Source organism: Salmo trutta, chromosome 8, assembly GCF_901001165.1.
Source record: "Salmo trutta chromosome 8, fSalTru1.1, whole genome shotgun sequence".
Lineage (NCBI taxonomy): Eukaryota > Metazoa > Chordata > Actinopteri > Salmoniformes > Salmonidae > Salmo > Salmo trutta.
Window position 1 is genome coordinate 10,932,518 of NC_042964.1, and position 18,203 is coordinate 10,950,720.

The window sequence follows — 18,203 nt, forward strand, 5'->3', positions numbered from 1 at the left end:
GTTGACCCTCCTGCAACATGTCCCTCTATTCTATCACTGCTGCTATCACGTGGCTGTTGTCCCTCCTGCAACATGTCCCTATATTCTATCACTGCTGCTATCACGTGGCTGTTGACCCTCCTGCAACATGTCCCTCTATTCTATCACTGCTGCTATCACGTGGCTGTTGACCCTCCTGCAACATGTCCCTCTATTCTATCACTGCTGCTATCACATGGCTGTACCCTCCTGCAACATATCCCTCTATTCTATCACTGCTGCTATCATATGGCTGTACCCTCCTGCATCATGTCCCTCTATTCTATCACTGCTGCTATCACGTGGCTGTTGTCCCTCCTGCAACATATCCCTCTATTCTATCACTGCTGCTATCACGTGGCTGTTGTCCCTCCTGCAACATGTCCCTCTATTCTATCACGTGGCTGTCGTCCCTCCTGCAACATGTCCCTCTATTCTATCACGTGGCTGTTGGCCCTCCTGCAACATGTCCCTATATTCTATCACTGCTGCTATCACGTGGCTGTTGTCCCTCCTGCAACATATCCCTCTATTCTATCACTGCTGCTATCACGTGGCTGTTGACCCTCCTGCAACATATCCCTCTATTCTATCACTGCTGCTATCACGTGGCTGTACCCTCCTGCAACATATCCCTCTTCTCCATCACGGTCAGAGAAGGTGGAGGATAAGTTCCTACACACACACAACAGTAATGGCCCTGAAATATTCTCGTCATTTATCTATATTGTAATTTAACCCTTATTGTTGCAGGGAAGTTCTCATCTCTCGTCATCATACACAGTTATGTAACGGTAGAGGTATGTAGCTACTTACTGCTGGATATTGCTTCTGCACTCCTCTACCACACACACAATCTTACCTCCAGACGTCACTGCCCTTGGAAAAGGTGGAGGACTTGATGACCTCCGGTGCCATCCAGGCGTAGGTGCCCGCTGTGCTCATCTTGGTGGTCTTGTGCCACTCCCGTGCCAGGCCAAAGTCTGTGATCTTCAGAGTTATTCCTTCCATACAATCATTCTCCATAGGCTGGGCCAGGAGGACTGGGAGAGAGAGAGAGGAAAGAAAGAGACGTTTTTATCCTCCTTTACATTTTAGACATGTAACAGATGATCTTTGCCAGAGCGACTTAAGAGGAAAGGTCAGTTGTCCAACTGAATGTATTCAACTGAAATGTGTCTTCTGCATTTAACCCAACCCCTCTGAATCTGAGAGGTGCGGGGGGCTGCCTTAATCAACATCCACGTCATCGGTGCCTGGGGAACAGTGGGTTAACCTGTCTGGGCTAGGGGGAAGTATTTTCACAGCCGGATAAAAACGTACCCGATTTGAACTGGTTACTACTCTTTCCCAGAAACGAGAATATGAATATTATTAGTAGATTTGGATAGGAAACACTCTGAAGTTTCTAAAACTGTTTGAATGGTGTCTGTGAGTATAACAGAACTCATATGGCAGGCAAAAACCTGAGAAAATTCCAAGCAGGAAGTGGCCTGTCTGCGAATTTGTAGTTCTCCCTTTGCTTCTCTATCGAAACTACAGTGCCCGTGGGGTTATGTAGCACTTTCTAAGGCTTCCATTGGCTCTCTAAAGCGTTCAGAAAGCGGATTGACGCGTCTTCTGTCTCTGGGCAGAGTACAGGAGCACAGTTTGTCAGTGGACTGCCTGGTGGCTAAGATTGGAAATGCGCATTCACGAGACCTCGCCATTTTTTCTCTTCCTTTTTGAATGAATACAGCATTGTCCGGTTGGAATATTATCGCTATTTTAAGAGAAAAATACCATAAAAATTGATTTTAAACAGCGTTTGACATGCTTCTAAGTACGGTAATGGAACATTTGGAATTTTTTTGTCTCGAAATGCGCTCGCGCGTTACCCTTTGGATAGTGACCTGAACGCACTAACAGGTATTTGCACATAACTATGGATTATTTGGAACAAAAACAACATTTGTTGTGGAAGTAGCAGTCCTGGGAGTGCATTCTGACAAAGAACAGCAAAGGTAATCCAATTTTTCTAATACTAATTCTGAGTTTAGTGAGACCCGAACTTGGCGGGTGTCAAATTAGCTAGCCGTGATGGCTGAGCTATGTACTCAGAATATTGCAAAATGTGCTTTTGCCGAAAAGCTATTTTAATATCTGACATAGCGATTGCATAAAGGAGTTCTGTATCTATAATTCTAAAAATAATTGTTATGTATTTTGCCAACGTTTATCAGAGTAATTTAGTAAATTCACTGGAAGTTTTCGGTGGGAATACAATTTCTGAACATCACACGCCAATGTAAAAAGCTGTTTTTTTATATAAATATAAACTTGATTGAACAAAACATGCATGTTAGTATAACATAATGTCCTAGCAGTGTCATCTGATGAAGGTCATCAAAGGTTAGTGCTGCATTTAGTTGTGTTTTGGGTTTTTGTGACATATATGCTTGCTTGAAAAATGGCTGTGAGGTTATTTGTGTCTATGTACTCTCATAACATAATCTAATGTTTTGCTTTCGCTGTAAAGCCTTTTTGAAATCGGACAATGTGGTTAGATTAACGAGAGTCTTAATCTTTCAAATGGTGTAAAATAGTCGTATGTTTGAAATATTGAAATTATAGCATTTTTGAGGTTTTTGTATTTCGCGCCACGCTCATCCACTGGCTGTTGAATAGAGTGGGAAACTAACGTCCCACCTAGCCCATAGAAGTTAACTGCCTTGCTCAGGGGCAGAACGACAGATTTTGACCTTGTCAGCTCGGGGATTCGATCCAGCCTTCCAGTTACTGGCCCAACGGTCTAACGACTAGGCTACCTGCCACCCCTTACAGTTAGAGCATTCAAGTTAAGGTAGGCACAACAACAACATATCACAGTCATAGTAAAGTAAAAACTTTCCTCAAAGCAGCTATCAGGAAAGTGACAGTAAGAAAAGATAAGTGAAACCTGAACAATATTTACACTAGGGCAGTCCCCGACAAAAAAAAATCTTCGTCAACCAAAAGTAATCTGTTCTTTCGACAAATTGATTGTTCGGAAAAAATATATATATTTTTCCATATATAGACACTACGTGTTTGAATAAATCTACTATATGGTTTAAGCTTACGGTTTGATGAAATAAGACAAATGCCTCAAGAATGTGCCAGAGATCTAGATAACCAGAAGAAAAAAACCTGACCCAACTATTCTCCTCCCACTCCTGCTGGCTTTCCAGATTCTGTCATTCCTCTCCTGAAGTTGCCGGTAACAGGCTACACGAGGAGAAGGCAACCTTTCTCATATTGAATGCCAATCTACCGATCTGAGTGCCAGTTACAGTTTTCATATGCACATTTTCGCGAAACAGTTTAATTTTGTTCATAATATCTCATATCTAAAAATCATTGTCATTTGGTTAATCAACATTCTATCCAAATCTAAATGAAAATGATACAAACCTAAAAAGTTACTTCTATTGCCATTGCCAACTATTTATTTATTTTATTTTACCGTTATTTTACCAGGTAAGTTGACTGAGAACACATTCTCATTTACAGCAACTACCGTAATTTCCGGACTATAGGCCGCAACTTTTTTCCCACGCTTTGAACCTCGCGGCTTAAACAATGACGCGGCTAATATATGGATTTTTCCCGCTTTCAAATTTATTTTCTAAAAAAAAAACATTCTGTGACGTGCTCAGTTTTTTGGCAGCATGAAGCTTTCATTAGACCAATGAAATTGCCGAACGGGTTAAGGTCAAACAACTTTTTAGTTTACTGTTTAGATTAAATCGAGCGCTCTCAAACTTCCCATCATTCTGATTACGGTAGTCATTTTGTCACCCTCATCATGGCAAAGACACGGAGAAATGCATATGATGCAGCTTTCAAGTTGAAGGCGATTGATCTGGCTGTTGGAAAAGGAAATAGAGCTGCTGCACGGGAGCTTGGTCTTAATGAGTCGATGATAAGACGTTGGAAACAGCAGCGTGAGGAATTGACTCAGTGCAAAAAGACAACTAAAGCTTTCAGAGCGAAGAAAAGCAGACGGCCCGAACTACAAAATGAGCTCGAAGACTGGGTCAACACACAGAGAGCAGACGGCCGAGGTGTTGCGGCTTATAGACATGTGCGGCTTATTTATGTTCAAAATAAAATTAAAATTCAGTGGGTGCGGCTTATATTCAGGTGCGCTCAATAGTCCGGAAATTACAGTATGTAAAAATAGCCTACATAAAGACAACAAATAAAAACATAGCAGCCTGCAGGTAGAAAATATGCTGATAAAAATAAATATCCTATCAATCACATTGGCTACACATGGCCTGTCTGCAACAAACTTCAAACATTGTATCAACTTTTAACTTGGGTCTGGCCTGAAGCTTGCATAGCGAACTTGCAACATTCTATAAAATATTCTGGGCCCTCAGAGTTTCTTGTGCCAGTGAGCTCATGACAGACACAGCTGTAGGCTATTTGCACAAGGGATAAGAAGAGGTGCTTGACTTGGGCAGGAGCTCACCGGAGCTGAGTACCCTCACCTCAAATGTTCTACTGCTTGAGCTCCTGTTCCTCTTATAGAATATTAGCTCAAAAGAATTGTAGAGCTCCTGCATCTACATATAAACAGTACCAGCACCCAAAATGAGTTGTATTTTATGATGTTTCCACTGGATCAGAGCATGACATTTTTCCCTTTTACGTGGAGTGGTTATGGAAAGGGAGAGAGCTGGAAAGATGGTTAAAATACATTGAGGAACTATTGTAATTCTCAATGGATGAAAAAACAGACTTTGTTTGCTTGCTGTTTGAGGTGAAGAAAACCTTACTTTGAGAAGCTCCACAGGTCATTAATGGTGGTGTGTTAAGCCAATCAGAAATACTATCAGATCCCCAGGTTGCCTATAGGCCTACTTCTATGCATGAGCGTCCTTACTCAACATTGACAGGAGCGCTCCAAACAAATAACCATGACTAAACTGACAAAACTCGTAAATGGAATGAAATAAACCAAAACTTGTTTCTCACAAGTGTAGCATAGGTTGTGCGCTCTGCAAACAATGTGTCCACTCCGACAATGAGAACAGGAAGACTGGAATAATAATACTGAATGCAATAAAATAAATTACCGTAACCAAAGTAACAAACATTGTAGATTAGAAATGATAGAAACTAACGATAAATGTACTACAAGTGATAAACTATACAGTGCATTCAGAAAGTATTCAGACCCCTTGACTTTTTCCACATTTTGTTACGTTAAAGCCTTATTCTAAAATGGATTAAATAAACAAAAATCCTCAAATCTACACACAATATCCCATAATGACAAAGCAAAAACAGGTTTTTAGAAATGTTTGCAAATGTATTAAAAATAAAAAGCAGAAATACCTTATTTACATAAGTATTCAGACCCTTTGCTATGAGTCTCGAAATTTAGCTCAGGTGCATCCTGCTTCCATTGATCATCCTTGAGATGTTTCTACAACTTGATTGGAGTCCACCTGGGGTAAATTCAATTGACTGGATATGATTTGGAAAGGCACACATCTGTCTATATATATATATATATATATATCTATATATATATATATATCTATATATATATATATATATATATATAGACAGTGCATGTCAGCACAAAAAACAAACCATGAGGTCGAAGAAATTGTCCGTAGAGCTCAGAGACAGGATTGTGTCGAGGCACAGATCTGGGGAAGGGTATCAGCGGCAGGGACAGTGAGACTAGTCAGGATCGAGGGAATGATGAATGGAGCAAAGTACAGAGAGATCCTTGATGAAGTCCTGAGCGCTCTTGAGCAGGTTCTCAAACTGGAGCAAAGGTTCACCTTCCAAAAGGACATTGACCCTAAGCACACAGCCAAGACAACACAGGAGTGGCTTCAGGATAAATCTTTAAATATCCTTGAGTGGCCCAGCCAGAGGCCGGACTTGAACCCGATCGAACATCTTTGGAGAAACCTGAAAATAGCTGTGCAGCGGCACTCCCCATCCATCCTGACATAGCTTGAAAGGACCTGCAGAGAAGAATGGGAGAAAACTCCCCAAATACAGGTGTGCCAAGCTTGTAGCGTCATACCCAAGAAGACTCGAGGCTATAATCGCTGCCAAAGGTGCTTCAACAAAGTACTGAGTAAAGGGTCTGAATTCTCATGCAAATTAGATTTTTTTTTAAATTTTATTATTTATAAAAACCTGTTTTTGCATTATGGGGCATTGTGGGTAGATTGAGGAGGAAAACCTTTTTTAAAATCCATTTTAGAATAAGGCTGTAATGTACAATATAGAAAAAGTCAAGGGGTTTGAATACTTTCCGATTGCACTGTATGTAATGGGTAATTGATATACACTAACAAGCCAACGCAAACAATTCACACAATGAAGTTATGTAACAATGAATGTGCACAAATTTGCGGGAGTGAGCGCATTCTGGAGAGGGATGTGCATTGTGCATCTGGGCGCATGGTCAATCCAAAGTCTGCATTGGCCATGCAGCATTTATGGTGATACATCAGGGCATTCATACTTCTTGCGCTTCGCAGAGAAGTGCAGAGCTGTTGTCAAGGAAGTGAGTTTGTGTTTATACAGGAAGTCAATGCGGAGCTATACAGAGCCCTCTGCATTGTTACAACATTTGGGAGGTGCATGGCAATGCGGTACAGAGCTCGATTTGGCCTCTGCATGCCTCTGGAGGCGCCGACCACATTTTAGGATCAAGCATAAATTGGCTTTAAGTCTAGGCCTCCGTCATGGATTAGTTCACTGAGATGGGCGCAAATACTGTACATGTATGTCACGACTCCTACCGAAGGTGGGTCCCCCTCCTGCTCGGGTGGCGCTCGGCGGTCGTCGTCACCGGCCTACTAGCTGCCACTGATTCCTTTTCGTTATTAGGTGCACCTGTTATTAGTTGGACTAGTTAGCGGGCTTTATTAGCCAGCAGGCCCGCCTGGGATTATTTTTCCATTGTATGCTGTGCGTGATCACACGTGGTTTGTTGCACATTCTTCAGTGGTGCGTATGTTTGCACAAGCTGTGTTTTGTCCCGTGTGTTTGGGGCACTTTGCTTTGTTGTGCGCTCTGTGCGCTGTTTGGGTCGGCTGTCGTTTTGTGTGGAAGCCTATTAAAGCCCATACACTGAATCGCTGTTCTCCTGCATTTGATTCCTCATCTACCAACACCCACGCCTTACAATATATTTGTTACTGCTCAACTAAAACAATCTCGGTCGACCAAACAATCGACCAGTCAACTATTTGGGGTCAGCCCTAATTTACACTGGTACTGGTACTGGCTTCAAAGGAAGGTGGGAATGAAGAAAGGAAGAAAGATTTCCTCAACACTCTTATTAAACTATTAAATGCATTAAGTAATTATAATCGAATTAAATGCATCATTGCAAAAGGGGATTCAGCACTTTTCCTGCATAATTGAGAAACTTCCATGCAAGACAAGTCTTAAGCCACACACACACGCACTCTTCCCCTTCACTCTTTTAGATCAGTGAGGTCACACTTATAATACAAAGAACAAACCAACATTGTAGTTTTAGACTGATAAGATATTTTATTTTATTTATTATTTTACCCCCTTTTTTTCACCCCGATTTCGTGATATCCAATTGCGATCCAATTACAATCTTGTCTCATTGCTACAACTCCCCAGCAGGCTCGGGAGAGGCGAAAGTCAAGTCATGCGTCCTCCTAACCGCGTTCCTTAACACCCGCCTGCTTAACCCGGAAGCCAGCTGCACCAATGTATCGGAGGAAACACCGTTCAACTGACGACTGTAGTCAGCCTGCAGGCGCCCGGCTCGCTAGAGCGCGATGAGCCAAGTAAAGCCCCCCCCCCCGCCGACCAAACCCTCCCCTAACGTAGCTGGGCCAATTGTGTGCCACCCTATGGTCACGGCCGGTTGTGACACGGCCTGGGATCGAACCCAGGTCTGTAGTGACACCCTCGAGCACTGCGATGCAGTGCCTTAGACCGCTGTGCCACTCGGAAGGCCCCATGGGCTCTATTTAAAACAACCCAACATTGTAGTTTTACACTGATAAGATATTATGTGTCATGACTGGTGTCATGATGTTGCCCTCTTTGGGTACAGCGAGCACAGTTGAAACCCCCTCCCTCTGCACCAGGCCTTTTCTATGCACCATCCCCCGACCTCTATACTTCTGACACAAGGTTGTGTGAAGGCAGCCATAAATTCCAAAGGAGAATGTCCTGCCTCATGGCCACAGTATGGAGAGAGAGGGGTTTCATAGAGAGACAAAGGAATTTTCCCAACTCACAGGACGGGGGAACCGAACAACATTTATGTTCTGGAGAAGGTATAAAAGATGGGTGAAGAATCCAGCTACGAACTGGTCCATTTGGTACAATGTTGTGAAACTCATGAGAGACAATATTGCCATATTACCATAATAATGTTTATATAATAGCCTCAACTATGGGACTTACATCTAAATGGATGTATCAACTGAATGAATAAGGATAAACCTATTTGGAATAAGTTGAGATGCTATGTACTGATGTTAATGTGAGAGAATTGTATTTCTGTTCAAAGCTTAACTAAGTCACCGGCACGCCCCCAGGGACACAGACAGGACAAGGCGTCATGTGACAGCCTTTTCTACGTTCAGTATATGAACCTCCACCCAGGGTTTCTTTCTTTAGACCAGCTTACCTCGAGAAGAGAGGGCCAAGGTTTGACCATGTATTCCTCTACTGAACTTTAACCATACCACGTAGTTAAACTTTTAGACTATCGATACCAAAAGAATAATAACAAGTCTTTGATATTAATTACTAGTCTGCAGCTAGAAATTCGGTATAATTGAATGCGAAGACCGACGAAACATCCATTCTATAACGACATTAATGAATGTCGCTTTGAAAGATCCATTCTAACCAAGAGAGAGAGAGAGAGAGAGAGAGAGAGAGAGAGAGAGAGAGAGAGAGAGAGAGAGAGAGAGAGAGAGAGAGAGAGAGAGAGAGAGAGAGAGAGAGAGAGAGAGAGAGAGAGAGAGAGAGAGAGAGAGAGAGAAGAGAAACTCTCCAACAAAGATCACGACGACACACTGAGCGTAATATATATATTGATTGCAATTGTTTCCGAATGAGTGAGCGTTCATGTGCAAAGGATTAGCATATCAATTGTTAATATTTATCAACTCTGTAGTGTCTTCTCCCTTGTTTGTTTAACAAGCCGCCATGCCGGTTTAGCCCACTAGGGCACATTCCTCTACCATTGCTTTGTAACGATACCTACTGTTTTGTATGCTTTCTGTGAATTACTTAGTTTAGTAAATAAATGATTTTAAGACAATTGATGTATGGATGACTTAGTGAAGACTGGGTTCGTGCAGAAAAAATTACAACGTTTGGAATGAGACTGACGCGAGGTAAACTAGCACATCATTAATGAGGAGACAAATCGATCATATATTATAATATCTGGAAGTTACATTAGGGAAATTATAACTTTGTAATCTGAATATTTTCCTTGGTGCCTCGACCTTCTAGTTAATTACAGTTACATGATTAATCAGTTTAATCGCGTAATAATAATTACAGAGTTATTTGATAAACATGTCTTCAAGTTAATGATGCCCAAAGACACGACACTGGCCTGTTCGGGTCAGGTTACCGTGGATCAGGAGGGGAGTTATGACACCTCTCAACCTTCATCTTGGAATGTAAGGTGGGCCTATGGAGAATCTACCTCAGAACGGTAACATGCAATAAATGGACTTTGGGATAATATATTTCATCAGACGAAATGGTGGTAACAACGATAGATGGAATATGAAAATGAATGTTGTTTTTGCTATGTCATTAAAAGTTAAATTAGGACGTTTTAACAAAAACATTGTAACTTGAAGAGTTTTCATAATATGTACATGATGTTGACATACTGTGCGTTGTGCAGAAAATATCCAGATCAAAGATAGTGTTTTTGTAAAGACGAACTGTGAATTTAGTTGTCTAAACTAGATCAGAGTAAAATCCTGATACCTTGCCTCGTAACTAGATACATCCCAGAGAACGTATAATAGTCATAAAGAAGGAAACGCCCCTTTCTACCCTGGGGTATAAAACATGTGAGTTAATTTACATATCAGACTAAAACGGACCACAGCGTGAACTAAGATAGTCGCAACCCCACAAACGCAACACGAGGAAGAGGGCAAAGGAACCTCTAAACAATCAAGGCTAGGGTTGATTACTGTATCTAAAAAAGGGGAATTCAAGAAGAACTAGCCAGTTATTCTCTTCAAATCATCAGTTGTCTACACGTCCCTCCTACCCAAGCAAGGAGCGTCGACACGGCTGATTAGCCTCCCCAGAAGTCCACTCTCACAGAACGAGTGCGAGGGAACAGACCACTAAGAGAAAGGACACTGACATCGTGTGGACATTCAGAGACTTACACCCGGTAACGAAGGAGGTGCCGCCATCGGAGAAGAAGGTCTTCGGCTAAACCTCCTAAGAGGAACTCGGTCCAGGAAGAGATACCCAATGGAGACCTTCAACAAGTAATTACATCATTATAATGCGGACCCATTAGAGCGGCAGTTCGGGGAAAGGTGTTAGGGCTAAACTAAGCATAGTATACAAATGTATCCAAGTGTGCTTTTCTCTCGTGCTCTCTCTCTTTCTAAATCCCCATTTGTGTAACACGTGTCATATTGTGTTGGCCCGCTAGGGACCTGTTTCATTGTACTAAGCTAGACTGTGTGTTTGTGTATATTATCATTTATTTATGCTGCAGTAGTTTATGTGTCTGGGGGCTAGGGTCAGTCTGTTATATCTGGAGTATTTCTCCAGTGTCCTATGTGAATTTAAGTATGCTCTCTCTAATTCTCTCTTTCTTTCTTTCTCTCTCTCGGGGGACCTGAGCCCTAGGACCATGCCTCAGGACTACCTGGCATGATGACTCCTTGCTGACCCCAGTCCACCTGGCCGTGCTGCTGCTCCAGTTTCAACTGTTCTGCCTGCAGCTATGGAACCCTGACCTGTTCACCGGACGTGCTACCTGTCCCAGACCTGCTGTTTTCAACTCTCTAAAGACAGCAGGAGCAGTAGGGATACTCTCAATGATCGGCTATGAAAAGCCAACTGACATTTACTCCTGAGGTGCTGACCTGTTGCACCCTCGACAACCACTGTGATTATTATTATTTGACCATACTGGTCATTTATGAACATTTGAACATCTTGGCCATGTTCTGTTATAATCTCCACCCGGCACAGCCAGAAGAGGACTGGCCACCCCTCATAGCCTGGTTCCTCTCTAGGTTTCGGCCTTTCTAGGGAGTTTTTACTAGCCACCGTGCTTCTACACCTGCATTGCTTGCTGTTTGGGGTTTTAGGCTGGGTTTATGTACAGCACTTTGAGATATCAGCTGATGTAAGAAGGGCTATATAAATACATTTGATTTGATTTAGCTTGTTAGTAAATAAATAATCAACTCAATTGGTGTGGTACGGAGTGACTTAGTGAGAGCCGGGTTTGTGCAGATTTACGAATTATGTGACGTTCAGGATGAGACTGTAGAGGAAATTAATTGATTAGCGACTGCTGTAAAATCTATATTCTGATATTCTTTGAGTTAATTTGGGAAATGGAAACATTAAACAAACGTTTCCCATAGTGCCCCAAGTGACTGAGTTAATGATCACCTGATTAATTTGATCATGTAATTATAAAATAAGTTAATTACTCGATAAACAGCAGTCGTCACATTAATGATACAACGTTACGACATATGGCTCTATTTTAACAAACCTAATACAATGGCACATTTGAGTGCAAGAGGAAACGGTACAGATTCAGGGGTGTGTCAGAAATCTTTGGCTATTTTCACTATCACAATTATCGGCGCACTTGCTGGCGTTGCCATGAAAGGGCTGTGTTTTTATGAATAAACAAGTTGTGGGTGTGTCGAGGTTTGGCCCCTCACTGGCCAATCAAAACGGGCTCCATGGCAAAATATGTGGTTGCTTCAGATTGTGTATTTACGGTATTTTATGTATTGCCTTGGAATCAACTCTAATTCCAATGTTAGTCCGTTATAGTTTATTAAATGGCTTACAGGAACTAAATAAAATGTAGACTTTATATGTTAACTTGAACCCATTTGCAGTCCACATTGTTGTAAAGGATTTGTATGGCTTCAATAGCATTCACACTGATATAGGGGCTAGGCCTACTGTAAATAACACTTTGGCTGAGCAAGGACATGCTGAACATTGTCAATAAGCAAGATTCAATTAATTATTGATAAGGCCTAAAAATAGAACAAATTATTCTAATCAAATTCTGAACAAAACAAACCAAGAATTTCTTTTAAATAGACTATGTCACACTTACAGGCACCATAATTTCTCCCCGTGGGAATATAATATTAAAACAATGCAGACTATGATGGGTTTGAGGCACATCCAAAACGGGACCTGCATGGTTAAAATATGCTATGCTCTCTCTGGTGTGGATATGCTCTCTCTGGTGTGGATATGCTCTCTCTGGTGTGGATATGCTCTCTCTGGTGTGGATATGCTCTCTCTGGTGTGAGATGAAGAGGTTGAAGCTCTGGAAATAAGCCAAACGTGGTAGGATTTAACCGACCCCATGCCCTCCTCCTTCACTGCCCAAATGGGCATCTTCGGGGTGAATGACAGGCACCCAACGTCCAGACAGAGTCGGCATTATGGAAGAATTTAACGTGTTACAGGGAAGTAAGCATTGTACTATTTACAGACACTTTCAGTTTATTTCAGAGTATAAGTGCATGTTTTCTTTCTGTGTCTCTCTCTCTTTCTCTCTGTTTCACCCACAAACACACTCTGGATCCCTCCCTCTGTAGACATCTGCCTGGCAGCCCAGCGGGTGTGCCATGTTTGACGTCACAAAGGAATGCATCACAAGAGTCTGGGGTGAGGGGGGGGGGGTATCGTGAAAAGGCTCAGCTCTCACAATGAACAGTAACCTCTGCACCCTCGCACAGTGCTCGCTCTGGCGCACACACACACACACACACACACTTCAACTACTAGAAAGATGGAGAGAACAGCAGAACACACAGACGTATGCACATGGGAACAACACATGCAGTGTCACACACAGCATCAAATAAACATGCATATTGGAAACACAGAGATGCCTTAGGAGGACTATCTAAAAACTGAGCAGAGACACAGTTGAGAGCTGATGCCATTAAATTATGTGATGAGAACCAGACAAATGCCCTCCGTCCCGCTTGGCCTCTCTATTTTGTCTTTCCAAGAATCATACCGTTTTTCTCATTTATGTGCGTCAGACTTCCTCTCATTCAGAGGATTTACAGTAAAACCATTGTCTTTGAATCGTAGGTTATCAGGTAACTAGAGAAAAACAAACCAAATGGGGTAGAAATGAGACGTTAGACAGGAAACTTTAGACAGGACACTTTAGACAGGAGACCTTAGACAGGAGACTTTTCTTTGTCAACGTTGTTAGCTGCATGATGAGTCCTTGTCTTGGAAAAAAGGCCTTGTAAGCAAAATGTAAACAACAATAAAACGAGTCTCCATTCCATCCATCAAATGTCGCTATTTTATTGAATTTTTTTATTTAACCTTTATTTAACTAGGCAAGTCAGTTAAGAACTAATTCTTCTTTAAAGTGACGGCCTACCCCGGATAACGCTGGGCCAATTGTGCGCAGCCCTATGGGACTCTGGATGTGATACAGCCTGGAATCGAACCAGGGTCTGTAGTGATTCCTCTAGCACAGAGATGCAGGGCCTTAGACCGCTGCACCACTCGGGAGCTTGAGTTGGGCACATTTCAAAACAAGGGCTGCATCCCAATTGCCAGCCTATTCCCTACATAATGTACTACTTTTGACCAGTAGCCCTATGGGCCCTGGACGCAAGTAGAGCTGGGAATTACCAGGGACCTCACGATACGATATTATCACAATACTTAGGTGCCGATAGAATGGAAAGATGTGTTTTGTACACTCAGTGTATGTCTGGTGCAGAAGGGAAAGCATGAGAAAGCATGAGAAAACAAGAACTCACCTTCAGGAAGTGACGCCAATAAGACCAATCGGCTCTGTCCCTTCCTCAAAACAGAGGACCTATTTCACCATTGTGCTTCATCGTGCACATTAAGACAAATCCTATTATTAGAAACTGGGGTTAACAGGGGTCAGGTTGCTCTCATGATTGATACAGCCAGGGAGGACTGTGGGATATTTGGGTGAATGACAAATCGGTCGCTCCGATGAGAGAAGGTTGATTGTTATCGACCAATAGGACACCCAGAGGTGTCTGCCAGGGTCGTGACTTGCAGTAACTGAAAGAAAACTGTTAAGATGTACAGACACACACGCACGTGCACACAGTCACACACACAGACAAAGCCTTTTAGCAATGTCAGCATGCTCAATAGTCTTCCTCCACTTCCTGTGATGAGGCAGAGTGTATCCTTAATTCAGACCCTCTTTGGCACAACACACCACGGGACCACGGCATTCTCCACTCAATATAATTGGCTGCTACAACAATAACCAGTGAACTGTGTGACCACTGACTTCTATAGCATGACATATCAGGGTTCAAGGTTCACCAACTGATGTAGCAGACTAGAAGTCTATGGCCTTCTAGCTAACGTTACCATAACCATTATGTAGAAGGTAGTAGGCCTATGTAACGTTACCATAACCGTTATGTAGAAGGTAGTAGTAGGCCTATGTAACGTTACCATAACTGTTATGTAGAAGGTAGTAGGCCTATGTAACGTTACCATAACTGTTATGTAGAAGGTAATAGCCCTATGTAACGTTACCATAACCGTTATGTAGAATGTAATAGGCCTATGTAATGTTACATAAGCATTATGTAGAAGGTAATAGGCCTATGTAATGTTACATAAGCGTTATGTAGAAGGTAGTAGGCCTATGTAACGTTATCTTAACAGTTGTAGTTAACTGGTCACTGCTTGTCATTGTGAATAAAGGGAACAAGGACATATGGCAGTACTACACCCAGAGCTGGGACCTGCCTCTCTGCCCAGCTCCAGACAATCAACCTCCTGACACAGGCAGGGCAACCAAACAGACGCCCGAAAGACGGCTGTTCCATCTCCATGGCAACGGGACTCTGTTTGGTATAGTTTGTTGTTCAGAAAACAGAGTAGGTAGTCACTTACTGAAATGACTCTCTCAGGAGCGACCTAGAAATGTATTTACTGGCCCGGTATACAATGGATACCTATATGGGAAGCAAGATCTTCGGCTCTGTTGCATTGCATTGTGGGAAGAAAGGTTTCCCAATGCCTTATCTTATCTAGGGGAACTCAAGCTATTTAACATGTTACAGGGAAGAAAGCCGTGTGCTATTTCCCTTGGTTCACTCCAGACCTGACTGCCCTCGACCAGCACAAAAATATCCTGTGGCGGACTGCAATAGCATCGAACAGTCCCCGCGATATGCAACTGTTCAGGGAAGTCAGGAATCAATACACGCAGTCAGTCAGGAAAGCAAAGGCTAGCTTTTTCAAACAGAAATTTGCATCCTGTAGCTCTAACTCCAAAAAATGTTGGGACACTGTAAAGTCCATGGAGAACAAGAGCACCTCCTCCCAGCTGCCCAATGCACTGAGGCTAGGTAACACTGTAACCACCGATAAATCCACGATAATCGAGAATTTCAATACGCATTTCTCTACGGCTGGCCATGCTTTCCTCCTGGCTACCCCAACCCACAGCTCCACACCCCCCGCAGCTACTTGCCCAAACCTCCCCAGCTTCTCCTTCACCCAAATCCAGAAAGCAGATGTTCTGAAAGAGCTGCAAAACTTGGACCCTTACAAATCAGCTGGGCTAGACAATCTGGACCCTCTCTTTCTAAAATGATCTGCCGCCATTGTTGCAACCCCTATTATCAGTCTGTTCAACCTCTCTTTCGTATTGTCCGAGATCCCTAAAGATTGGAAAGCTGCCGCGGTCATCCCCCTCTTCAAAGGGGGTGACACTCTAGACCCAAACTCTTATAGACCTATATCCATCCTGCCCTGCCTTTCTAAAGTCTTCGAAAGCCAAGTTAATAAACAAATCACTGACCATTTAGAATCCAACTGTACCTTCTTCGCTGTGCAATCCGGTTTCCGAGCTAGTCATGGGTGCACCTCAGCAAAGCTCAAGGTGGTAAACGATATCATAATAGCAATCGATAAAATATTGAAGATGGCTGCACAGTACATCGACCTGGCCAAGGCTTTCGACTCTGTCAATCACCATATTTTTATCGGCAGACTCAACAGCCTTGGTTTCTCAAATGACTGCCTCGCCTGGTTCACCAACTACTTCTCAGACAGAGTTCAGTGTGTCAAATGGGAGGGCCTGTTGTCCGGACCTCTGGCAGTCTCTATGGGGGTACCACAGGGTTCAATTCTCGGGCTGACTCTCTTCTCTGTAAATATCGTCGATGTCGCTCTTGCTGCGGGTGATTCCCTGATCCACCTCTACGCAGACGACACCATTCTGTATATATCTGGCCCTTCTTTGGACACTGTGTTAACAAACCTCCAAACAAGCTTCAATGACATACAACACTCCTTCCGTGGCCCCAAACGGCTCTTAAACACTAGTAAAACTAAATGCATGCTTTTCAACCGTTCGCTGCCCGCACCCGCCCGCCCGACTAGCATCACTACTCTGGACGGTTCTGACTTAGAATATGTGGACAACTACAAATACCTAGGTGTCTGGCTAGACTGTAAACTCTCCTTCCAGACTCATATTAAACATCTCCAATCCAAAATTAAATCGGCTTTCTATTCCGCAACAAAGCCTCCTTCACTCACGCCGCCAAACATACCCTAGTAAAACTGACTATCCTACCGATCCTCGATGATGTCATTTACAAAATAGCCTCCAACACTCTACTCAGCAAACTGGATGCAGTCTATCACAGTGACATCCGTTTTGTCACCAAAGCCCCATATACCACCCACCACTGCGACCTGTATGCTCTAATCGGCTGGCCCTCGCGACATATTCGTCACCAGACCCACTGGCTCCAGGTCATCTATAAGTCCTTGCTAGGTAAAGCTCCGCCTTATCTCAGCTCACTGGTCACGATAACAACACCCACCCGTAGCACGCCCTCCAGCAGGTATATCTCACTGTTCATCCCCAAAGCCAACACCCCTTTGGCCGCCTTTCCTTCCAGTTCTCTGCTGCCAATGACTTGTATTTGTAGACTTGTATTTCCCTCACTAACTTTAACCTGTTGGGGATAGGGGGCAGTATTTGCACGGCCGGATAAAAAACGTACCCGATTTAATCTGGTTACTACTCCTGCCCAGTAACTAGAATATGCATATAATTGTTTGATTTGGATAGAAAACACACAAAAGTTTTTATTTTTTCGTCTTTGAACGAAAACAGGGTTTCCCGGTCGGAATATTATTGCTTTTTTACGAGAAAAATTGCATAAAAATTGATTTTAAACAGCGTTTGACATGCTTCGAAGTACGGTAATGGAATATTTTGCATTTTTTTGTCGCGTCGGGCGCGTCACCCTTCTTTACCCTTCGGATAGTGTCTTGAACGCACGAACAAAACGCCGCTATTTGGATATAACTATGGATTATTTGGAACCAAACCAACATTTGTTATTGAAGTAGAAGTCCTGGGAGTGCGTTCTGACGAAGAACAGCAAAGGTAATCCAATAGCCAAGTTTGGTGAGTACCACACTTGGCTATCTTCTCAGAATATTGCAAAATGTGCTTTCACCGAAAAGCTATTTTAAAATCGGACACCGCGATTGCATAAAGGAGTTCTGTATCTATAATTCTTAAAATAAATGTTATGCATTTTGTGAACGTTTATCGTGAGTAATTTAGTAAATTCACCGGAAGTGTTCGGTGGGAATGCTAGTCACATGCTAGTCACATGCTAATGTAAAAAGCTGGTTTTTGATATAAATATGAACTTGATTGAACAAAACATGCATGTATTGTATAACATAATGTCCTAGGAGTGTCATCTGATGAAGATCATCAAAGGTTAGTGCTGCATTTAGCTGTGGTTTTGGTTTTTGTGACATATGCTAGCTTGAAAAATGGGTGTCTGATTATTTCTGGCTGGGTACTCTGCTGACATAATCTAATGTTTTGCTTTCGTTGTAAA

The 18,203-nt window shown here is 42.7% G+C and overlaps 1 protein-coding gene across 1 annotated transcript in view; it reads right to left on the reverse strand.

Annotated features, from left to right (window-relative positions):
* LOC115198161 (mitogen-activated protein kinase kinase kinase 11) overlaps positions 1 to 18,203 on the reverse strand; it is a 47,812-nt gene that overhangs the window by 13,766 nt on the left and 15,843 nt on the right. The window contains exon 2 of the mRNA XM_029759906.1: positions 881 to 1,061. Within this exon, the coding sequence (XP_029615766.1) occupies positions 881 to 1,061 (181 nt within the window). The remainder of the gene's footprint in view (positions 1 to 880; positions 1,062 to 18,203) is intronic.